Here is a 25,441-nt window from a genome sequence, read left to right as displayed (position 1 = left end):
TTTAATAAACTCAATTCAGTTTTCAAATGATCAGTTAACGTGCTATTCCTACATGATTTTAGATGTACTATTTTAGGTGCATATTTCCATGGTAAAAGGGCTCACTGTACACATAGATATGGACCATCCTAAATACGTCTGTACAAGGTCCAGTTTCAGTTCATAAAGTGCACTGAGGGTGACTTTGTGATAAATATGAATAGAAAGGATCAACAAAACAGCTCCAGTTAAAACAGCTGTCCACATACAGAATGATTTACAGACTTGCTTACACAAGTCCTGGGCTTGAAGGCAACTCAATATTTTGGCAGCACGTTGGTTAGCACTGCTGCCTCACAGCACCAGGGAACCAGGTTAAATTTCAGCCTTAGGTGACTATGTGGAGTTTGCACATTCTCCTCATGTCTGTGTGGGTTTCCTCTGGGTGCTCCAGTTTCCTCCCACAGTACAAAAATGTGTGGATTAGGTAGATTGGCCGTGATACATTGTCCTTTAGTGGCAGGGGGATTAGCAAGGTAAACATGTGGGATTACGGGGATAGGGCATGGGTGGGACTGTTGCCAGTGCAGGCTCAATGGGCCGAAAGGCCTCCTTCTGCAATATAGGGATCCAATGACTTTCAAAATCTTTGAGATCAGATGCTCAAAGTATGCATTTTTTTTCTTTAAAAGTGGGCAGAATTTCAGTTTCTCAAAAGAAAGTGCTAGGAAAAGTTATGATTTAAGTGTTTGCTGCATCCAATATTTTTCCAATGGTCAATGCCCAACTTTGTCACATATATTCATGGCCCAGCAAAACTCTAAATACACTATCCTCCAAGTCTTTCCTCCTCTGTACATCCTACTGTGCTTAGATTTCTCACACCATCTACTATTCAACTTCATTTCTTTTCCCCAACAAACTTTAAAACCGTGGGCATCTTTTCATCCCTTCGTCTCCTCCTTCTCATTAAACCCTCAGGCTTCTAAAATCTGTGATCGCAATATGACAACACATTTCAGATAGAGACGTAAAATAAAGCAACAATATTGTAATTAATGTATTAGTTTATTAGAGCACACAGAAAAGACAAACAGTGGAATAATTCAGATTCCTTTGAGTACAGCAGCACTGGTTTGCAACAGTCACTGAAAACTAGTAGTTTCCTAATTTAGGATACAGAGATAGTTAATTTCCCAAATATTGTTCAGGAAGAAAAAAATTGGAAGGGAAAAGTCTTGATGTTCACTCTCGCTAGACCAGGGCATGAGTTGCATAATTAGTCCTAGTGTTTTAAGGTTCGTCGGTGTAGGGTTGTAGGGCCAAAGGGCCAGTTCCTGTGCTGTAAATCTCTTTGTTCTTTGTATACTCTCTCTAGTCCACATTCCTTTCAAGCAAGGTTCCACACCAAGATCTTCCCATCGCAAAATTTTCTGTCATTGGATGTTTAAAACATTTTTTTTGCATAGCTTTGTTTTCATAAACATTTGTTTAGTAAACATGATTTTTTAAATATTCTAAATTCAGATACAACTCTTCTTGTTAAAAAGACCCTTAAATAAAAAGTTCAACTTGAAGATAATTTTAGTTTTCATAAAGGTTTTACTATTCTGAATAGAAGTGATGAGGAAGACTGAGAAACAACTCATTGTCCAAGAGATCATTCAAATAAATTTAACTGAGAAATTGGGTTATTTCTCCAAAACCTGGCTTACATTGCAGGCAGATTGTGTGACACTACACTGCGTTTGTGTAGTACTAAGGCTCTGAAAACAACAGTGAATGCCAGTCAGTGAATCCTAACTTGAATGCAGAGCTGGAAAAGCATAATAACTGGTGTTCCTCAATACCCGAGTGGGGAAGTGCACTGTGCAGTAAAGTACAACATCACACGAAACCCTCAACATCGCTAAATAAATAGATCTCGACCACAGGATCGAGGATATCTTAACTGGATTTGATGTTTTCCTGTCTTGAGGATGAAAAAGGACAAAATCTAGTTTGTGATCACTATCATTTGACTGTTGCTGAAAAGCGTTTATGTGGATGTTAAGATAGAAGTTGTGATGCAGCCACTTAAAATTTAAAAATTTGGAACATCACAACGAGAAAGATACAGGAAGAACCAGAGAACAATATTCTGTACATACCTCTCAGGAAGTAAAAAGTGGGGGTAAAAAATGCAAACGTAATGATTATGGGAGAGGATAATGTACAGAGTGACATATATTTGCAGCCAACAGTGTGATTCAGAGCAAGCCAGGATTCAACGCCCAACTTGCCCTTATTTGTAAGTAACAGCAGTCTAATGATGAGACTGGAAAATCATTCAGAGGATTAAAAATACAATAAAATTCTGCAGGTTTCATTTTGGGTTTGCATTTTAATACAACAAGCCTCATAAATACTTGCGCGAGTCTTTTTCTTCTGGGATCCGGGCAACACATCTTAGACTGCAGTGGCAGTGAGTCATCTCAGTTTTCAACATGGTTGTCTCCACAATTTACAGAGGAGGCCAAGAATAATCAAGGCAGTCCTTTTCAGCAGGCTTCAGTCAGAAGTGAAGTGGTGAAAATTTAATTACTCCAAATTACTTAGTTTATCTCAAATGTTCCAGGGTAAATTAAAATAATTTACAAAGCACTATGCCCTCTATTAACTTACTTTGAATGCCACACTAATTATGATACAAACTAAATTATAGAAAAAACAAATGCTTCAATTCTTGTGCAGAATGGTGGAATTGACTGGTTCATAAGCAGAAACCGTGGGACTAAATATGGGATTTTATAGTCTAAAAGTCTCAGTAACATATCAAATTGTGCATTTGGACACTGAAATATGGGGATTATTAGTTTAAAATTATTATTAACTAGATTTCAGCAAGGATAAATAAAGTTACAGGCAGCTTTCAGTTTGAAATAATTGATGGTTTGATGAATTAATTGGTTTCTCAAAAGTTACACCACAAAAGGCATCAATTTGTTCCATTACATCCTTCAGTGCTCGGAATAAGCTAGAGCTCATATCCTTTTCCATTTCAGATGCCCATTATAATCCCCTTTAAATCCATATCAGTCTCAGACTCAACAAAAAAAATCATGTGTATTGGGTGTCGCTGGTTAGGCCAGCATTTATTGTCCAGCCCCAATTGTCCTTGAGAAAATGATGGTGAGCTGCCTAGTGAAACCACTGGAGTCCCTGAGGTTGGGTAGAACCACAGTGTTGTTAGGGAGTTCCAGGATTTTGACCCAGTGGCAGGGAAGGAACTGAGTGGTGGTGATCCCATGCATCTGCTCCCCTTGCCTTCCAGATGGTACCGGTCATGGGTTTGGAAGGTGCAGTCTAAGGAGCCTTGGTGAGTTCCTGCAGTTCATATTGTAAATGGTATACATTAGTGCATCTACGGTGAAGAGAGTGGTTGTTTGTGGATGGCAGCTCTTTCATCCTAGATGCTGTTGAGTTTCTTGAATGTTTTTGGAAGTGCACTCATTCAGGCAAGTGAAGATCATTCTATCACAGTCTCGACTTGAGCCCTGTAGATGGTGAACAAGCTTCGGGGAGTCAGGAGGTGAGTTACTTTGCATGTCACACATTAATTATGATACAAATTAAATTATAGAAAAAACAAATGCTTCAACTCTTGTGCAGAATGGTGGAATTGACTGGTTCATAAGCAGAAACCGTGAGACTAAATATGGGATTCCTGGCCTCTGAACTGCTCTTGCAGCCACAGCATTTATATGGCTACTCCAGTTCAGTTTCTGGTCCATAATAATGGCCAAGATGTTGACAGTCAGGGATCCAGCAGTGGTAGTGTCATTAAATTTCATGAGGTTATGGTTAGATTCCCTCTTGTTGTTGATAGAATCATTGGCAGGCAGTTGTGTGACATGTATTACTTGCCACTTGTTAGCCCAAGCCCTGATATTATCCAGGTCTTGCTGCATTTGGACATGAATCATAGAATCCCTATAATGCAGAAGGAGGCCATTTGGCCCATCAAATCTGCACTGACTCAAAATACCACCAGACCCTATCCCTATAACTTCATTTATTTACCCTGCTAGTCCCCCAAGACTAAGGGGCAATTTACTATTGCCAATCAACCTAACCCACACATCTTTGGAGTGTGGGAAGAAACCAGGGCATCTGGAGGAAACCCATGCAGACACAGTGAGAATGTGCAAACTCCACTCCGATAGTCACCCAATGCCAGAATTGAACCCAGGTCTCTGGTGTTGTGAGGCAACCATGCAAACCACTGTGCCACCCTGCTTCAGTATTTGAGGAGTCACAAATGGTGCTGAACAATCATTAGCAAACATTTTCACATCTGGCCTTATGATGGAAGGAAAGTCACTGATGAAGCAGCTGAAGATGGTTGGACCTAGGACACCAAACAGCGATGTTTTGGGACAGAGGTTATTGACACCCAACAACACAATCATTTTCCTTTGTGCCAAGTATGATTCCAACCAGCAGAGTGTTTTCCCCTTAATTCCCATTGACTCTAGTTTAGTTTGGGCTTCTTGATGCCACATTCAATTAAATGTTGTCTTGATCTCAAAGGCAGTCATTCTCAACTGACCTCTGGAATTTGTGCATGTTTTAACCAAGGCTGGAATGAGGTCAGGAGCTGAGGAATCCTGGCAGAACCTAAACTGGGTATCAGTGAGCAGGTTATTGCTAAGCAAGTGCCAGTTGATTATTCTGTCAAAGATCCCTTCCATCACTTTACTGATGATTGAGAGTAAACTGGTAGGATTGAAATTGGCCAGGTTAGATTTGCCCTGCTTTTTGTGTAAAGGACATACCTGGGTAATTTTCCACATTGTCGGACAGATGCCATTGTTGTAGCTGTACTAGAACAGCTTGGCTAGGTATTGAGGTAGGGGCAAGTTTTTAATATTGGCACTAAAGAAATTCTAAAATTTCTTCTCTATTTCTCTTTAAGTGATAATCCAAAATCCACAATCACTTGTTACCCAATATCCAGCAAGTGAAAAGAATCTTTCATTATTTATTTTCGATATGGATGTTAAAAATTGGGGAATCATGTTCACTGTGGAAAGGGCTATTGATGATACAGAGCTAGAGTGAAGCGAGGCAGGTACTTATATTACAGGTTTATAATCAGTGTCCTGGTCAGGACTCAGGTCACAGTCTGTGTGCTTTTGGTCTGCTTTACTATCCAAGTGGCATGTTATCAAACTGACCCAAACATAGCAATCATAATTGATTTGTTTATAGGATGTTCAATTTCAATAAAAAAGGTTCCAAGTTCATACGTAACAGCACACGTTGGAAGTTGCCTTAAACTTTTGCACTCTAAGGTACGGCAAGAAACTAGAAGAAATGTTTGTGCTGAGAGCAAAATATTAAAATACATCATTGTACATATTGCTTTCAGAAGCTACAGCCTACGTTTTGAAAGCAATTGATTTCCATCCAAATATACAAAAAAAATTAAAGAATAATACTTCTGTTCAGGGAGCACATGACTTGTTCATGGTCTGAGTTTAAGTGCTGGGTGTGTCAAAGTTAGTATTGAGAGAATTGAAGAAACAAGCCCACAGAGACCCACCACTCCCACATTAGTTTTGCAAATGCCTAATTTGTCTAAAGGAAGGGTGAGATCACAGAGGTTTTTAACAATGTCGAGTAATACAGGAGGATTGCTTTTCAGGCTTTGAAAAAGCAGCATGAAGAAGGCTTCAGCCGTGACCCTCAGCGTCCAGACAATATCTCTCTGCACGTGGTTGTTTTCCAGGCGGTTTACAGATTTGCGCTGTCGCCCCTTTCGGACCTGTGCTTCTTCCTTCAGAAGCTGGGCAATCTCATATACATCTCTGCACAGGCTGATAATCAATGAGAATAAGTAGTAGCGGTTGCACCGCTTGTTCCATTTCTCCTTGTCAACATCAGTAAGTCCTACTGCTCCCGTCCACAGAATATTATCACAGATGAAGTACACAGCCCGACTAAGAGAAATGACCGTGAGGCAAAACCGAAGCATTGGGTCCGAAAGCTGGACATTCCTTCTTGCTGCCTGAACTGCATCCGCTGTGTTACCTAGCCGGAATACTGAAATAAAGGAGAAAGGATTTCATACAGCATTGGCTTTTACCATTTGAAATAAAATTAAATTATGGGTGAGGCATTAGAAATTTAAATACAGGCAAGTTCTCTCTCTAGTTGAGCTTTCAGAAGCTAAATCTCTTCCATCATGGGGGAACCATGCATTATTACTGCTCATATAGAGGCTATTTGTATTAGCTGATATGTACTAGCCATGTCTGATCATTAAAAAGTGTTGATTGGATTGAAACATGATTCATACAACTCACATCAAGAACAGAATCCGTGGAATAAAATCTTGCTTTATGAACATTGCATTCTCACATGGCAAATATTCTAAGCAGTATTGTTATAATTAAAAGAATTGAATACAAATTGTTCTCACTAGTGAAAAGGTGGTGGTTTCACTTCAGTACACAGTTAAAATCAATTAGCACTGTTATCTTCAGCATAAAAGTTAGGGGCTCAAGTCTCTTTTCAGAACTGATATCCAAGTACAGTAATGAGAAAATGCTACATTCTCAAAACTGCTAACTTTTGGATGGGATTTAAATTGAAGCCCTTTCCCCCTGTTCAGGTGGACAGAATGGCCATTTATTCAATTGCTACCCCTGTGGGATCCATGTAATCATAGTGACCACACTTTATAAAGTAATCTGCCGGTTGTACTGTATGAAGGGCGTGATTAAGTGTTTTTAAATGCACGTTCTTTCTCTTCTCAATTAATAAATAAAGATGTTGCAAGTAAGAAGGACAAAATCAAATGAAAGATAATATAGACAGATGTAGTTCCCTGGCACTAGTACAGTGCAAACTGCTGCTGACTTATTGATGACTTAATTCAAGCTCCGTTGTGACTGGATCTCACAAGCTGCGTTGGAGTTCTGCCCTTGACAATTTATTTCTCTGTGATGACCACAAAAGAGTCCTTTCACAATGAATTATCTTTCAGGAAGATAAGTAAAATTAGACACCGATGACTAATGCACAGTGAGTGATGTTGGACAAATGAACATGCAACAACAACAACAAAAAAAACTTAAAACATTCAGCAAGCCAGTCGCCAAACAGAAGAAAATGGATAGCATCTTTTTCTCTTGGCCCCTCCTCTCCATTCTATTCCCTAGGCATTCTGCCTCTTGTTTCTTCCCTCAGGGATAGTCAGTCCCATGAACCCCACATCTCTGATCACCAATTCTTGCTACTGGCCCAATCTCTCGCAAACAGCTCTTCAAGGGATCTGATACTTGTCACCTAAGTACCTTCTAATTTTTTTTGAGAGTCCACTTGCAATTTGCTTAAACGTGCTGCCCTCTTTTCTTTGAAACACAAGTGCGCAAGTTAAAGAAGTCAACTTATGCTCAGGCCTACATGGGAGCTTTTGAGTTGCTGCATGGTCACAGGGCTGAGGGTGGACTTTGGTTACCACCCTACAACAGGAGCCACATCTTGTTTGTTTAAACACAAATTTGGCACATAGGTCCTTTCCATCATCTAGTCTGCCCATATTGCTGTAATGTGGCTCTAAAACAATGCCATGGTCTCTCTTTATTCATTTGAGCTTCTCCTTTGAAGCATTCATTATTTGCTGTATGCCACCCCAACTCTCCCTTAGTTTGATTCAGTGTCTGCCCCCCACAAATCTACCCCAGTCATCTGTCTCTGTCTGCCATCCCAATTCTCCAAAAACTTGACTTTCTTTCCAAGATATCTACCCTTGAGATTTGTCAACCCAACACTAATTAAAAATCTATTCAATGTCACATCCATTGCACTTTGGGGTAGCGAATTACATAGATTCATAAGCCTTTGAGAAGGGGTTTTTCCTCATCTCAGTTTTAAATTTACTACCCCTTATCCTAAAACTATCTTGTTCTAGATTGCTCCACAAAGAAAAAGCATCCGCTCTACATCTACTTTGTCAATACCTTTAATCATCTTATACTTCAATTTGAACTCCTCTCATTCCTCTAACTCTAGACAGTATAGGCCTAAACTACTCAATCTCTGTTTATAAGACAAACCCCTCATATCTGGACTCACGAGAATCAATCTAGTGAAGCTTCTCTGAACTGCCTCTACATCCTTCCTCAACTAAGGGGACCAAAACTCTAGGTGTGGTTTCACCAATGCCTCGCATAGTTGCAGTTTCTCCGTCAGCCTGCACAATGAAGAACTCTGCATATCAGTAGAGCTTCAGTTGGTAGCAATTTAATCTTAGGGTCAAAGCTTGTTATTCCTATATTAGAGGCAAGAGAGTAGTTAGAGGGAAAATTGGTCCTCTTAGGGACAAGAGTGGAGAGTTGTGTATTGAGTCGGAGGGAATGGGGGAGCTCCTGAATGAATACTTTGCGTCGGTATTCACGAAGGAGAGGGGTTCGGAATCGTGCGGTCTCTTGGAGGGAGCGGAGGTTCAGTTGCAGGATATAGTTATTACGAGAGAGGAAGTGCTAGGGCTTTTAGGTAGCGTAAGGACGGATAAAGCTCCGGGGCCTGATGGTATTTATCCCAGGCTGCTTAGGGAGGCGAAAGATGAAATTGCTGGGCCTCTGGCGCAAATCTTTGTCTCTTCTTTGGACACAGGTGAGGTCCCAGAAGACTGGAGGGTAGCAAATGTGGTCCCGCTGTTCAAAAAAGGTAGTAGGGATAACCCTGGGAATTATAGACCGGTGAGTTTGACGTCGGTGGTAGGGAAGTTAATGGAAAAAATACTTAGGGGTAGGATGTATGAGCATTTGGAGCGTTGCGATCTGATTAGGGATACACAACATGGCTTTGTTAGAGGGAGGTCTTGCCTTACGAATCTGGTGGAATTCTTTGAGGAGGTGACAAAAACGGTTGACGATGGGAGAGCCGTTGATGTCATCTATATGGATTTCAGTAAGGCGTTTGACAAAGTCCCTCACGGTAGGCTGGTAGAAAAGGTTAAGGCGCATGGGATACGAGGCCAGGTAGCTAGGTGGATTGAGAACTGGCTGGGAAATAGGAGACAGAGGGTAGTTGTGGAGGGGACCTTGTCGGGCTGGAGGCCAGTGACCAGTGGTGTGCCGCAGGGCTCAGTACTGGGACCTCTCCTCTTTGTAGTCTACATAAATGACTTGGAAGAGGGCGTAGGTGGTGTGATCAGCAAGTTTGCTGATGACACCAAGATGGCAGGGTTGGCGGGTACGGAACTGGATTGTCAGGTGATACAACAGGATATAGGTAGGTTGGTGCAGTGGGCAGATAGGTGGCAGATGGCATTTAATCCTGACAAATGCGAGGTGATGCATTTTGGACGGAATAATGCAGAGAGGAGCTATGTGATAAAAGGTAGGCTGATTAGGAGTATAGACATACAGAGGGACCTGGGAGTGCAGGTTCACAAATCCATGAAGGTTGCGTCACAAGTGGAGAAGGTTGTTAGGAAGGCTTATGGGATGTTAGCCTTTATAGGAAGGGGCATAGAGTATAAAAGCTGCCGTCTAATGCTTCAGTTGTACAGAACGTTGGTTAGACCGCATTTGGAGTACTGCGTCCAGTTCTGGTCACCTTACTACCGGAAGGACGTGGAGTCTCTGGAAAGGGTGCAGAGGAGGTTTACCAGGATGTTGCCTGGCATGGGGGGACTGGGTTACGAGGAGAGGTTGAAGAAACTGGGACTATTCTCCTTGGAAAGACGGAGATTGAGAGGGGACATGATAGAAGTATATAAGATATTGAAGGGAATAGATAGAGTTAATAGTGAGAGACTGCTCCCTAGACTGGGTACGAACACGAGAGGTCATCATTTAAGGGTGAGGGGGGAGAGGTATAATTTGGAGGTGAGAAGAAGGTTCTTTACGCAGAGAGTTGTGGGGGTCTGGAACGCGCTACTGAGTAGGGTGGTGGAGGCAGGAACGTTGGACTCGTTTAAGATGCAGTTAGATAGGCACATGAGTGAAACGAGAATGGAGGGATATGGTAGGGGCTATTAAATAGGGTTAAACCTCGGGAGACACCGGAAAGGCAGGCTGTAAGATTAATATTTTTGTCTTTATTCCACAGGTGGAGGTCCACCTCGTGTCAAACGAGGGGCATGCACACGGCGGGTCGTGTGTGGGCTGCTCTTGGAAGTTCCAGGAATGGCCTAGTACTTCATGTCGGTGTGTGTGCTTGATCCTGGACCGGTAGACGGGCGCCGCAACAGCTCAGTGACTAGCACTGCTGGCTGTGCAGACACATGGATTTGGGCCTGTGTCTGTGGGAGTTTGCGCATTCTCCCTGTGGTTGCGTGGGTTTCCTCCGGGTGCTCCGGTTTCCTCCCACACCCCAAAGATGTGCTCTTAGGCTAATCGGTTTTTAACAAATTGACACTATTTCTTCCCTGAATCTGACTGAGTAGGGTTCCATTCGTAGACATGCAGGATAGAATAAGTGTAGGGTGATGCGGCGGCGCGGGCTTGTTCGGCCGAAGGGCCTGTTTCCCGTGCTGGGTTGTTCTTTGTTCTTTGTTGTGGTTCAAGTTCCCCTCCAGAGAATGGAGGACAAAAGTTTCAGCTGATACTCTCAGTACTGTAAGTGAATCAGCGATGCACAGAGATGTTGTCTCTTGGAAGACTGTGGCATTTGTTAAACTCTGAATAGCCGGTTGGTGAAATAGGAGACCAAAAGTCAATCTTTGTTCTATTTTAAGATTTATTACACGTATATAACTCTTAACTCTACTCTCACACTATTGTCAATATGTGTCTCCTTAGATGTGCTCAAGTAATCAGCCACTCACTGCTTTCATCTGCATATACTATTTAGAAATAACAGCTCTTTCTGCTGTCTCAGGTGGTACTTTAAAAAGCTCCCACAGCATTAATTGCCCCTGGTGTCCTAATCAATATGTATCCATTAATCAACATCAGTAAAACAGATCATCTGATTATTGTCACATTTCTGCTTGTGGGAGCTTGATGTGCACAAATTAGCTACAGAATTTCCGATATTACAACAACCTCATTGCAAAAGTACATCTTAAGGGTAAGATGGTGGTATCAGTGGTCATGAAACTGAACTAATAATCCAAAGGCCCAGCCCAAAGCACTGGGGGCATGGGTTTGAATCCCACCATGGCAGCTGATGGAATTTAAAGTGACCATGATAACTACCGTCAATTGTCCTAAAAACTACCTTCCTAATGCAGTATTTTGAGGGAAGGAAATCTGCCATCCTTACTTGGTCTGGCCTTCATGAGACTCCAGATCCACAGCAAGTGACTGATTCTTAACTGCCCCGAAATAGCCTAGCAAGCCACTCAGTTCAAGGGCAATTAGGAATGGGCAACAATTGCTAGCCTTGCCAATGATGTCCACAACTCATGAATGAAGAAAATAAATGCCGTAAAGCTCTTTGGAACATTAGAAGGTCATAAAGGTTGATATTCACAAGCATGTCTTTCTTTTCATCCTGAGTGATATCACTCTCTGCATCAGTTTCCCATGCTTCGTGTTCCTTTAGAGTGTTCTAAAACACTCAACCCTGAAAGAAAGCATTTCCTTCATGTTCACTTATCCTATCCTTCCTCGTCAATTGCTTCCTCCATATAAATTCTCCTCAATTTATGGTTTGTATCACTGACAACTCTGATCACCTATTTGTATTGCTCAACACCCTTGTGCCTTTCACTTCCTTCTGGATCTGCTACCAGAATACAGTGCAAGTTAGGTTACAAGTGCAATTTCAACGATTTGATTGACTTGACTCTTAAGGCAAGCAAAATGAAAAATGTCAAGCGTTGACCTGTGGTTTTAAACGTGCATGTATCCCTCTGATTAACCTCAGATTTAGAAAAGCTATGATTACCCAGATTAACCTATTTAGAACCTTAATCTCTTGTCTTGGCTCTACTGGCTCTCACCTTGACTTTGACCTGAGTCAGAAGGTTGAATCTTCAAGACCACAATTCACTTAAAGATGGTGGAGGGGCAAGCTTCAATTAGTTTTGTACAATCTGGGCAGAATCGACCAAAAGAATCATAGAATCCCTACTGTGCAGGAGAAGGCCACTCAGCCCATCAAGACTGCACAGATAACAATCCCACGCTGGCCAGATCCCTTTTAACCCACATGCTTACCCCACTAATTCCCCTGACACTAAGGGGCAATTTAGCATGGACAATCAACCTAACCTGCCATCTTTGGACTGTGGGAGGAAACTGGAGCACCCAGAGGAAACCCATATGGATATGGGGAGAACATGCGAACCCTGACAGACCGACGCCCAAGGCCGGAATTGAACTTGGGTCACTGGCACTGTAAGACAGCAGTGCTAACCATCCAAAGATCAAAACACAAGGGAGTTCTGCCCAAAGTAACTCAAACTTATGCTTTCCATATACTTTTCCACAGACTCAAATTTCAATTGGCTGGAATCATGCCCCGTTGTCCAATTTGCAAGATTCCACCCATTGCACTGATTCAGGAAAGCTTTTCAAATTATGCCTATTTTCATTTCATCAAAATGTACTAATTTACAAAGAAATTGACCAGTGTCCATCAATTAAACTATTAAAATGGATCCAATATGATTTTAGGCCATTTTCAGTGACTTTATATCAGGATATTCACAGACAGAGGACAGGACAATCTTATTAAAATATGCTTAATTTTGGCAATAAACTCATTTTCAGTTGTAATAACAAAACTGCATCAAATTACCACTCAAATACATCAAGGAACAGTTTTGATAAAGCAAAAAAGGAAATAATTACATTCTATTGCTCTGCCCACTTGTGTTACTCATGATAATTTATCATCTGTAATTCTGTAAATCAATTTTAGGGGAAACTTGGAAGTTTAGCTTAATAAGAGCATTTTCAAGTACATTTTACCCTCAATTTCCCAATTGTGCAGAAAGCAGAAACTTTACTCATAATCTAAGTCAACAGTCCAGTGTCAAACTACTGCACGATCTTTCATTCAACATTAATGTCCTTCTCAAGTGAATGGAAAAAAAAACCCAAGGCAAAATCTGAAAAATATTCAACCAATAAACAAATCATCTAATATGTTCATCTTTGTGGGATCTTGTTGTTCCCATTTGGCCATCACATTTGTCTGTATGACAGAGACTGTCAACAGTAATCCATTAAGTGCAAAGCATATTGGCTGATCCTGAAAATGTGGCAAGTGTTATACAGATGTTAGTGCTTTCTTGAAGACACAACCCAGGTTAGCAGTTTAGCGCCACAAATATACTCTCGCCTCAATGCTGGAGCAAAGCTGCAGGAAATCCCCTCATTTTGATAAATGGGAAATCTAATCTCTGTATTTTGGAGGAGTTAATTAATGCAATAATTGAGCACAAAATAATTTTACCTGAATTTCTTAATGCACTTTCACACATCCCAAAGAGCAACTTCACCGAGCATTAAACGGGGCTATGGGAGTGTTGCTTTATTCCCCCCTTCTCAAATTTGCCATATACTTACACTTACGTCCTGCACTCATGTTAGACTCCAACAGTTTGAGCTTTGAAACCAGCTCCTTGTTGCTACCATTCTTGTGAATTAGATAATTAAGTAACGTGCATGCATACTGAGTGGTTCTGAAAGAAAACAAAATGCAAGAAGCACAAAGCTTATTTCCTGCTACACGGAGCAATTAGCATTTAATGTTTTGGCAAATGCACTATCCTTAAACGTATTGCATCAAAAAAACATGATAGCTCTTCTAGACTAATAAAAGGTGCATCAGATGTTATACTATTGATTTCACATATGATCTGTATAAGAAGAGAAAAAGATTTTCACCTGAATTGGATTCAAAGCCAATCTCTACGGGTGAAAGAATAGCAAGCAGCAGTGCAACTTCCACAACTGTTGCAAGAACTATGTCTTTGCATGAACTGTTTAAACAGATCAATTAAGGTTGTGCAGAAATCATAAGTGAGATTTGTCATTTCTGTACCTTTACAAAGCCCCAATTCAAAATGTAAGGAGAGTGAAAAGAGAGGTTCGAAGGAAGGTCCTTATGTAGTTTGGTCAGAGCACAGAAGATTTGCCACAGGATAAATGAATCTTGAGAGAGAGGGGAAAGGAGTGATTAGATATTGAAGCAGGGGAAGATACAAGCCTATGTAGGGAGAGCAGGACAGTGGAATTCGTTTTAGGATTACTCTAATGAAAACAAAGCACAGACATGACAGACTAAAATGATTCTCTTGTAAACTCGCCCAGTTCTCAGTGTATTGTAGGGTTCAATGGAGCTGCACTTGAAATCACATGCAATGAATTCCAAAAACAAATGATCCAGGTGATTTAATTTGCTCCTCTGGAAACTACATAGATTCATATCATAAACGGAAGCAAAGATGGTGATCTTGGAATGTAAAGATATGCAAACCAGTTAAGTCAGCTTGCTGCATTTGATAGAATGCCTAGGTAAGGCAGATTATGAATAGGAGCCCAGTTCAAAGGCCAAGTCAAAGAAGGTCATATTGTGGCATTTGATTTCCTCCCCAAATTCTCCAGGATCTTTCCTTTTTCACCCCCATCCAGATCCCTGATTCTGTATGCTGCAAATGAAAATAACACTCTCAGTTAGCCCTTATTTTAAAAAATGCTTATGTATTTAAGTGTATACACATATGTATCTATTTTTCCATTATAAATGGCTTTCTTCACATTTACAATGCCACCATAGAATAGTGGCACATTAAATTGTACTGCAATGTGTCAATGCAGTGTTGCATCTTCCAGCCCCTCAGCTTTGAGTACAGACAATCATATGCTCCGTACAAACATAATAATTAGAAGCAGAGGTAGGCCACTTGAGCTGCCTTCAATAAGATCTGATTGTAACCTCAACTCCACGTTCCTGCCTACCCCCAATAGTCTTTCATCCTGTTGTTAATCAAGAATCTACCTACCTCTGACTTAAAAATATTCAAAGACTCTGCTTCCACTGCTTTTTTGAGGAAGAGTGCTCTAAATACTCACAACCTTGAAAGAAAGCATTTCTCCTCATTTCTGTCTTCAATGGATGGATGACTCCTTATTTTTAAATAGTGACCCCCTATTTCTAGAGTCTCCCACAAAGAAACATCCTTTCCACATCCACCCTGTCAAGACCTCTCAGGAAAGAATCTTATACGTTTCAACCAAGTCACATCTTATATTTCTAAACTCCAGAGATTCCTGTCAGTGAGGAAGGTATAGTGTCTCCAGCTGGGAGCTATCATTACAGAAGGCAGAGGACAGTTTCCATTACAAATATTTGCAACAATTCACAATGGAAGCACTTGATAAAAATCTAACATTTATATGTTTTAGTCCATGCTTAAGTAATGAAAAGTTAGAACATTGTGCACATTATTTAACATGGACAGCATTAGCTCATGGAACAAAAGAGATAGCAGCAATTTGGATTTAAAATTAGCTGAATAAGAAACAGAAAGTAATGATTGTTGGATATTTTGAGCTGGAGAAAGGTTTGTAGTGGTGTTTCCCCAGGGTCGGTATTAGAACCGTTGCTTTTCCTGATATAGCTTAATGATCTAGATTTTGGTGCGCAGGGGGGCAATTTCAAAGCTTGCAGACAAAACAAAACTTAGAAGTCTTGTAAATTGTGAAGAGGACAGTTAGAACTTCAAAAGGACATAGAATCAGAAAACAGTCTTGACCAGTAGTGCCTTGCTCAGAAGCTGATGCTTGTGAACATGGAAAAAAGACCAGGGAGGAAGTGGGTGATTAATATGCAATCAAATTGGGCGAATCTCATTCTAAATACATGAGTTGAAACAAATCTTATATACTTTGGCTGTATTTACAATGACTCTCTTGAGGAGAAAAGCTCTGTATATTCCTGAATACACCATGAAGTCTCTTCCAACAGTTAAGAATGTCAATGTCTATTAAGCATAAAGGACAGCTCCCACTATTCACAAAAAATTGAGGCAAGTACTGACAGCCAACCAATAGTTTTCAAACTGAACTCGGAACTGCGTTGATTTTACCATCCTCTCCAATGTGTGACCCCCGACTATGCCTTTGCAGTGCAAGGCTGATGTCAATGTAAACTATAAATTATTCAACATTTGAGGATGAACTTGATGTGAAATAAACACCAGCAAATTCCCAAACACGAGCTATCCAGACATACGTGACCCGCATCGCATCCAGGCACTCAAATTAGTTCGATTTGTCTTCAAATCTAACTGGATTCAAAATGTACAAGTAGCGTTGATATTCAGACACTGGCCTGAATTATTATAAACCTGGGCTACTGCGATTAAAATGTGTTCGAACTACAACAGGAAACAATAAAACAAACACGCCGATGAAAGCACAATTAAAATAAATGCACTTAGCTATTGAAATGCAAAGAGAACAGGGCAATTGAGATCATGAAATTAAACACAGGATTGAAATACTTCAGACCGGCCTCAACTGTCGGCCATAGTTTGTAAATACACGGGAAAATAATGTTTGCTTTCGGTTACAACATAGATAAATATTTTAATTACGAGCGAGCTAGGTTAGAACATGAAACACATTTGTCAAAATGGCAGACAAGCAACAGGTCAATCAAAAAACTATAAATGAAAATGCAACACTGCTAAAACTATAAGATAGATTCCATCTGTCGGATTGATGTTGAAAGGCAGTGTGAAAGTTTAATTACTAAAAACCATACCTGAAGATTCTGTCCCTGCCTTGGCTAAGGGAAGTGAATTTCACAAAAGAATCCATGGCGAGAAACGGGAGGCAGTAAAGAGCCGAGTTTCTCGTGAAAGAGAACCTTTGAACCCCGGAGCGAATGAATAACTCAGAACTCAATAACTCGTCCACGGCAGCCCGAGCCTCACACTGTAAAACAGCAGGGGAAGTAGACAAGAGGAGAAACACAATATAACTTTTGAAATGAAGAGGAATCAAAATACAAACTCATAACATATTGTGTAATATCTCTGTTCTGTAGCCTTGCTGCCTCAGGCTGTAGTCACAAGGTGTAAATGTGTACATGAAACTATTAAGTCATCACATAATCCATTCAGCCCACCAGTTCTCAGAGTATTTTATCCGGCCCCAGCACCATACGCATTTCCCACGGTTGATTCTTCTAACCTACATATCTTGGACACTAAGGGGCAATTTAGTATGGCCTCATATCGGACTGGAAATGTTTAACTCTGTTTTTCGCTCTTCAGAAGAGGCTACCAGACTTGCTCATCCAGTACTTTCTGCTTGTGTTAGTCAATTACTTTTTTTTAAACAAGGAGTCAGTGCTTTATTGATCATTTGATGACTGGTTGAACAGAGTTTGTTTGTGTTTCCTGTACAGGAACAATGAAGCAGAGATCAGAGAGACAGCTGTCACAGTCAGGGTCACAATCAGGACCACCTCAGACTCCACACCCCCTGGAAACCTCTCCTCTATCCTTCCCTCAGCCTCATTCAGGGAGGCTGTTGCCAGGTTGGTCCCATCAGTGCCCAGAATGAGCAGGGGTGCAAGTGAGGAGCTAGGAGACATCTCAGTCAAAAACAGAAAATGCTGGTGAACTTCAGTCACATTGACCCCGGTGTGTGCAAGAAACTACAAAGGGTTGCGAATGTAGCCCAGTCCATCAGGCAAACCAGCTCCCCATCAATTGGCTGTTTACACTTCCCACTGCCTCAGAAAAGCAATCAGGGAGTGCAGAGGAGGTTTACTAGGTTGATGCCGGAGTTGAGGGTGTTGAGCTATGAGGAGAGGCTGAATAAACTAGGCTTGTACTCGTTAGAGTTTAGAAGAATGAGGGGAGATCTCATTGAGACATATGAGATGATGAATGGGATGGATAGGATAGAGGTGGAGAGACTCTTCCCGCTCAGAAAGGACAGTAGGACTAGGGGGCACAGCCTCAAGATAAAGGGGGGGGCGGTTTAGAACGGAGTTGAGGAGGAACTTCTTCACTCAAAGGGTGGTGAATCTCTGGAATTCTCTGCCTGTTGAAGTGATGGAGGCTGCCTCGCTAAATATTTTTAAGACGCGGGTTGATGGGTTTTTGATAAGCGAGGGGATTAAGGGTTGTGGGGAGAGGGCGGGAATGTGAAACTGAGCCACGACAGATCAGCCGTGATCTTATTGAATGGCGGGGCAGGCTCGAAGGGCTAGATGGCCTACTCCTGCTCCTATTTCTTATGTTCTAAGGGCTCCACAGACCTCAGACACACTCTCTTTCACCTTCTTCCGTCAGGAAAGAGATACAAAAGTCTGAGATCACATACCAACCGACTCAAGAACAGCATCTTCTCTGCTGCCATCAGACTTTTGAATGCATCCACCCTATATTGAGCTGATCTTTCTCGACATCCTAGGTATGACTGTAACACTACATTCTGCACCCTTTTCTTTCTCCCCTATGAATTCAATTAACAGTACATTTTGTCTCTACAGCAGCAAGAAACAACACTTTTGACTGTATCACAACAGATTTGACAATAATAAATCAAGTATCTAGGTGTCAAACAACTTGTAAATTTGGAAATTAGTTTAACTTTGGGAGGTAAACTGAGTGTTTGAATGAGATTCTTTTATTTTAAAAACAAATCATCTTTTATGTGATGGTGAACCTGTGGAATCACAAGTAGTTGCGATTTCAAGAAATTGGCACTAAAGGGATCAAGGAAGGGGGTGGGGAAAGGAGTCAGTGGAAGCCCTGATCAAAATGAATGCCAAAGCAGGCACAAAGGGCCACATGGCCAACCCCTGCTTCTAGTTTCCATGTTTCCTCCCTGCTGTCGAGACTTTTGAATAGACCTACCTTATACTAAGCAGATCTTTCCATACACCCTCGCTATAACTTTAACACTACATTCTGCAGCCTCTCCTTTCCTTCTCTATGAACAGTAAGTGTTGTCCGTATAGCTCATAAAAAACATTACTTTTGACTGAATCCCAATACATGTGACAATAATAAATCAGATATCTGAATGAGACAACTTGTAAATTAGTTGGATTTGGGGAGGTAAATTGAGCACTGGACAAATGCTTTTGTTTTAATAATAAATCATTATATACTATATATATGTCTATATATTTTGTCATATATATATATATATATAGACACAATAATAACATACACACACGATTTATTAAAAACAAAAGCATTTCATCCAGCACTTGGTTTACCTCCCCAAATCCAACTAATTTTCAAATTTATAAGTTGTTTGTCATTCAGACATCTGATTTATTATTGCCACATGTATTGGGAAACATATGTGTATCAGTCTGAGGCCTAGGAGATTTACTTACACTCCTGAAGCCTAAACTCCCTCCATTCTCCACAAGATCAAGCATATCACAATGCTGCACTCTCTTCACCTGTTGCGTTTTTTAAAAAAGCGAACTTAAAGCAGAGTCTCAGCAGATGCAGATGACTCTATTGAACCGTCTACCCTGACGCTGTTGTATTTTAGGAGAACGGAACAAGAGCCAACACTTCCCCTCCCCCCGGGGGCGGGGAACGAACTAGCGAGAAATCGGCGGACACTTTAAAGGGACGGACCGCACTTCCGGTCCCGGTTGCCTAGTAACCAGTAGCCCACAGCATCAACAGCCTGGAGCCCTGAGCGGAGGAATCCAACTGGTTTCTAACCAGTCATTTTCAGGGAGCGATGTTAATCAAGCTGGAGGAGGACCTTGGATTTTATTTTTTTAAATCTGTTTTAAATTCTGTGCAAGTTTCTCCCCTCCCCCCATTGAAATATAGGAAATAATATCTAATTTTCCCTCCCCAAAGCAGCTGCCCAACTTGTTCAAGTTTCTGAATCTGTGCGCCTTTGACTCCCGCAGAATTGTAAGTTTTCTTTGAATTTTTCAGGATCCGGGTTGGTGCCCTGCTCATTCCATGGCAGGATGAATTGTGTGGATGCTTAAAAAAGCGAACTTAAAGCTTCAGTTTCCATAGAATCACTATGTACAATGCAGAAGGAGGCCATTTGGCTCTTCGAGCCCACACCAACAGCAATCCCACCCTGGCCCTATCCCCGCAACCTGACATATTTATCCTGCTAATCCTCCCTGACACTAAGAGGCAATTTAGCATGCCAATCCACCCAACCTGCACATCTTTAAACTGCGGGAGGAAACCAGAGGAAACCCATGCAGATATGGGGAGAACATGTAACTTCCACACAGATACTCATCCAAAGCCAGAATTGGACCCAAGGCCTTGGCACCTGTAAGGCAGCAGTGCTAATTACTGCATGACTGCCACCCACCATTTTACAGCAGAATGTCCTGTGAGTTAACTTGTTTGACATGGATTGCACAGCACTGGGGAGGGAAGGAGAAAAGAAACAATTCTGCCTGATAGGTCTCTGCCATGTGTTTTATGCACTACATGAGCTCCAATCACAGAGAGAGGAGCCAAGGTCCAGGTCTTGGAGATGCATTTTGTGGGAATAATGGTATTGAAGGCTGAGCTTAATCAATAAATAGGAGTCTGACATTAATTTGGTACAAGCATTGCATTTCCTGGCAAATTAGATTTGTTTATTATGATTGAACATTGTTTATATTTGATTTAAAGCTGGAGCTATAGTACTAACAACATTGCAAACTTATGCAGATTAATTTGTTCCATAACCCAAAACTTTGAATAATAATTTTTTTTCTGTAATTACAGTTGGATAATTTGGATCTTAATGCTTTTTTCTAAGTATTTTAAAAGCTGACAGAACTTTTAAGAAATTATATTCACTTTGATAAAAAGCACAGATTAACTGTTTCGAACTCAATTAGCTCTTAAGATATCGTTTTTTTGTTGGGAGCAAAAGTGAAGGATCTAGCCACATAGTGTCAAGCAACATCACAGCTTAAGATTATAGGAAAAAATAATCAAGTGGACAGGTATTTTCCTTATGAATTTTGAACTCACCAATGCTAGGGTCTTCAGTTTATAGGAACAGTGCACTTCCTATTGCACAGAAATGTCATGCAATGCAATATCAGGTGCAATATAATTAGATGCTGAGTAAAACTCAATTCAACTTGGCAAATCCAAAATAAGTCAATTCTGGCCTCAAAAGAACATTTGAGGTCCTTCAAAAAAACAAAGAAAAGATGTGCCGGTTCGGTGCATTGGCCATGTAAATTCTCCTCAGTGTACCCAAACAGGTGTCGGAGTGTGGCAACCAGGGGATTTTCATACTAACATCATTGCAATGCCAATTTAAGTCTACTTGTGATGAATAAATAAACTTTATTCCCAACATTGTCTGTGTGAAAGCTTTCCACTTTCCACACTCTCCATTTTATGACCTGTCTGAGTGAATGGCTAAATTGACATAAATAATGTATGCCTAACTAAGAACTGAATTAACAATGTCCAAAGTTATTGCACCTAAGATTTGTATATCCAATAGATAAATTATCATTCTTTCTGCCCATGCTTGATTGAATCCTGTTCCCAAAGAAGAACACTCAGCGATGTAAGCTTGTTTTTGAGAACATAAGAACCAGGAGCACAAATAGACCACACGGTCCTTTGAGTCTGATCTGCCATTCAATACAGTCATGGCTGATCTTTAACTTTAACTCAACTTTCCTGCCTATCCCTTGACTCCCTGAGAGAAGCCTGATATTGTAGAGGAGAGTAAATGCTGTAGGTATAAAGGATTTCTGCAATTTTGAGGTATGGAGTAAAATGAGTTAGGGTTTAAAATGGTGGGATGAGCTCTGAATTTAACTGAGAATAAATAAAAAATATAGGATCTGACTCTTGGATGGAACAAGAGAGGAAGAATTGACAAATTCTCTAGAAAGACAAATAAGATGATTCTGGTCAAATTTCAGAGTGTTGAAGAACGGTGAGGCTGTAGATATTAAAGAGGATGCTGAGCTACAGTAAGAAATATCTGGCAGTTCCAACTCCTTCTGAACGTGATTTTAATGAAGGTGATGAAGAAGCCTATTACCTGAAGGATCCAGAACTGAGAATTGACGAGCTACCCCAACCCTTCAGGATGATCGATAAATTAATTGGCTTCATTGTTGACAGTGCTTGGGAAAGTATTGAAAAAAGGGAAGCAGAAAGGGAGGCCGAAAAATTAAAGATCAAACCACCTACTTGTGAATCATCAGAGGAAATTCAGGTAGGAGAGTATTATAGTCCAGCAAATGACATTATTCAATTCTGCATCATTTTATCATATTTGCTGTAACCAATTGTCCAGGTGTTGTCTGTAGATACATCAAATAACTCATGTAAAAATGCAGAGGCCACACTTTCTGTAGCTGATTCATAGAATCAGTGTATTCTACAGCAGAAGAGAAACTTTGGTTCAACAATTCTACTTCCGTTTCTTTCTCCACTTGAGCCACCTAACCCCAGTCCACTTCTGCCTCTCTCCCTATTTGATCTTTAATATTTGTCTCTTCAACATTTTTAAAAACATTTTCTAAAAGACAACGGTTGTTGCTGGAGTATATTGTCGTACACATAAGCAGTCTTACGGTACTTCGCCTGGATGTCTGTTGATCATATGTGAGGTAGATATGAGATAGCAATAATTATTGTTGGGGCTTATTGCAGTCCGGATAAATTGTCAGAATGTGTTTTTTTATTTGGTGAATTGTCTTTAATATAAATATCAAAATTAGGAGCAGGAGTAGGTTATTCGGCTCTTCGAGCCTACTGCTCCATTTAATATGATCACATGGATCTTCTATCTCAATGCCGTATTTCCGTGCACTCCCCTTACCCCTTGATGCCTTTAGAGTAGCAAGGTCTATTTATTCCTTCTTAAGTATATTCTGTGACTTGGCCTCCATAGCCTTCTGTGACAGAGAATTTCACAGGTTCACCACCCTCTGAATGAAGAAGTTTCTCCTCATCTCAGCCAAAAATGGCCTACTTCCATATCCTGAGACTGTGACCCCTTGTTCTAGAGCCCTCAGCCAGAGGAAACAACATCACTGCCTCCAGTCTGTCCAGCCCTTTCAGAATTCTATATGTTTCAATGAGATCCCCTCTCATTCTCCTAAACTGCAATGAATACATGCCTAATCAACACAATCTCTTATCATACATCAATCCTGCCATCCCAGAATCAGTTTGGTGAACATTTGCTGTATTCCCTCCATGGCAAGTATATCCTTTCTTAGGTAAGGAGACCAAAACTGTACAAAGTATTCCAAGTATTGTCTTGTGAAGGCCATGACAGCTGCAGTAATATAACTTTATTCCTGTACTCAAGTCCTGATACAATGAATGCCAACATGCCATTCATTTGCTTTCTTTATGACTTGCTGAATCTGCGTGCTTGACTCCAGTGACTGGTGTACAAGGACACCCATATCCCTTTGTAAGTCAACACTTCCAAATCTATCACCATATAAATAATACTCTGCCATTCTGTTTTTCCTAACAAAGTAGATAACTTCACATTTATCCACATCATACTACTTCTGCCATGTATTTGCCTCACTCACTCAACTTGTCCTAATCACCTTAAAGCCTCTTAACATCTGTTAGATAGTGGCAGGTCAGGCATCACCAAAAGAATTCAGACTTTGTTTGAAAGAAGAGGTATTTATTACTAAAGAGAAACTACGTACAGGCGTTTGCAGCCCTAAACTGCCTTGGAGCAACAGCCCCTGGCTGCTCCAGTCCTTTTCCAGATGTATTCTGCCACTTCTGGAATGATCACTCACTCTCAGTTCCCTTTGATTTGATTTGATTTGATTTATTATTGTCACACGTTTTGATTTATTATATATTATTATTATTTATTTATTATTTATTAATTTGATTTATTATTGTCTTTTGCGTTCTATACAGACAAAGCATACCATTCATAGATAAAGAAAGGAGATAGTGCAGTATGTAGTGTTACGGTCATAGTTAGGGTGTAGAGAAAGATCAACTTAATGCAAGGTAGGTCCATTCAAAAGTCTGATGGCAGCAGGGAAGAAGCTGTTCTTGAGTCAGTTGGTACGTGACCTCAGACTTTTATATCTTTTTCCCAATGGAAGAAGATGGAAGAAAAAATGTCTGGGATGTGAGGGGTCCTTAATTATGCTGGCTGCTTTGCCGAGGCACTGGGAAGTGTAGACAGAGTCAATGAATGGGAAGCTGGTTTGCGTGATGGATTGGGCTACATTCATGACCTTTTGTGTTGCTCACAGTTGTGAGCAGAACAGGGACCATACCACACTGTGATACAACCAGAAAGAATGCTTTCCCTCAAGCCAAGTGGCCGTCTTCTGCTGTGCTGTCTTAAAGCGACAGACCCCATAATCACTACAACATCCTTCCCATCACTCACATTCCCACCAGATTTTGTGTCATTAGGTAACTTAGAAATATTACATTCTAGTTCCCGCATCCAAATCATTATTTCATATTATGTATAGGTGGGGCCCAAGCTCTGATGCCTGTTCGACTCCAGTAGCCACTACTTGCCACTTCAAAAAAACAATTTTACCTACTCTGTTTCCTGACTGCTAACCAATTCTCAATCCATGCCAATATATCACTCCAATCTAATTTGCATTAATTTTGCATATTAATCTTTCCATGTGACTTTATCAAAAGTCTCTGAATATCCAAATACCCTACATCTATTGCTGTCTCTTATCTGGCTCTGCTAGTTACATCCTCATAAAACTCTAGTAGGTTTGACAAACATGATTTCCCTTTCATTAATCCGTGTTGACTTTGTCTAATCCCGTTGACATTTTCTGTGTGCCCTGTTATCACATCCTCTGGAATAGAGTGCAGTATCTTCCCTACTCCTGATGTTTGGCAAACTGATCAGTAATTCTCTGTTTTCTTCCTCCTTTTTAAATAGTGGGACCACTGTTGCTCCTCTCCAAATGCTGCAACCATTCCAGAATCTACAGATTCTTGAAAGATGACAAGCAATGCCTCCACTATTTCCATGACCACTTTCTTTAGTACCCTGGGATCTAGATTATCAGGCCATGGGAATTTATCAGCTATCGCTCTCATTAATACCTCCAGCACTATTTTTGTTGGTAATACTAATTTTCTTCAATTCCACCATCCCACTAGACCCTTGGTTCCCTAGCATTTCTGGGAAGTTATTTGTGTCATTCACCGTGAAGGTAGAATTAAAGTAATTATTTAATTGCTGTGCCATTTCCTTGTTCCCTGTTATAAATTCTCCCATTTTGAATGTAAGGGATCTATATTTGTCTTCACTAGCCTTTTTGCTTTTACATACTTCTGCAGTCCACTTTTATGTTACTTGCAAGCTTACTCTCGCACTATTTTTCCCCTCTGAATCAATTTCTTGATCCTCTTTTGCTGAATCCTCAGTCTTGCTACTTTTTCTAACAACTTTGGATCAAATACTGTCCTTGATTTCTTTTGTTTCAATTCATCAATGTGAAGTGACATCATTGCTGGAGAGCAGAGAAG

At 40.7% G+C, this 25,441-nt stretch overlaps 2 protein-coding genes across 9 annotated transcripts in view; one reads left to right on the top strand and one right to left on the bottom strand.

Moving 5' to 3' along the window:
• pex11a (peroxisomal biogenesis factor 11 alpha) overlaps positions 1–19,469 on the bottom strand; it is an 85,154-nt gene extending 65,685 nt beyond the window's left edge. For 2 of the 5 annotated variants that reach the window (XM_080214401.1, XM_080214404.1), the window contains exon 1: positions 16,705–17,018. Coding sequence is in view for 2 of the 5 variants with exons in the window: in XM_080214407.1 (XP_080070533.1) it covers positions 5,489–6,066; positions 13,500–13,615; positions 16,705–16,877; positions 19,306–19,350 (912 nt within the window). In the remaining 3 variants the exon portion in view is untranslated. Of the gene's footprint in view, positions 1–635; positions 6,067–13,499; positions 13,616–16,704; positions 17,019–17,070; positions 17,186–19,305 lie in introns of those variants that run through there. The other 3 variants (XM_080214407.1, XM_080214408.1, XM_080214402.1) reach the window with 3 other exon arrangements.
• A 182-nt stretch (positions 19,470–19,651) lies between these two features.
• wdr93 (WD repeat domain 93) overlaps positions 19,652–25,441 on the top strand; it is a 46,889-nt gene continuing 41,099 nt past the window's right edge. For all 4 annotated transcript variants that reach the window (XR_013889605.1, XM_080214293.1, XM_080214292.1 and 1 more), the window contains exons 1-2: positions 19,652–19,849; positions 21,850–22,148. Coding sequence is in view for 3 of the 4 variants with exons in the window: in XM_080214293.1 (XP_080070419.1) it covers positions 21,888–22,148 (261 nt within the window). In the remaining variant the exon portion in view is untranslated. The remainder of the gene's footprint in view (positions 19,850–21,849; positions 22,149–25,441) is intronic.

Source organism: Carcharhinus amblyrhynchos, chromosome 28 (genome assembly GCF_965287045.1).
Source record: "Carcharhinus amblyrhynchos chromosome 28, sCarAmb.v2.hapA, whole genome shotgun sequence".
Lineage (NCBI taxonomy): Eukaryota > Metazoa > Chordata > Chondrichthyes > Carcharhiniformes > Carcharhinidae > Carcharhinus > Carcharhinus amblyrhynchos.
This window is presented reverse-complemented; position numbering and strand designations above follow the sequence as displayed.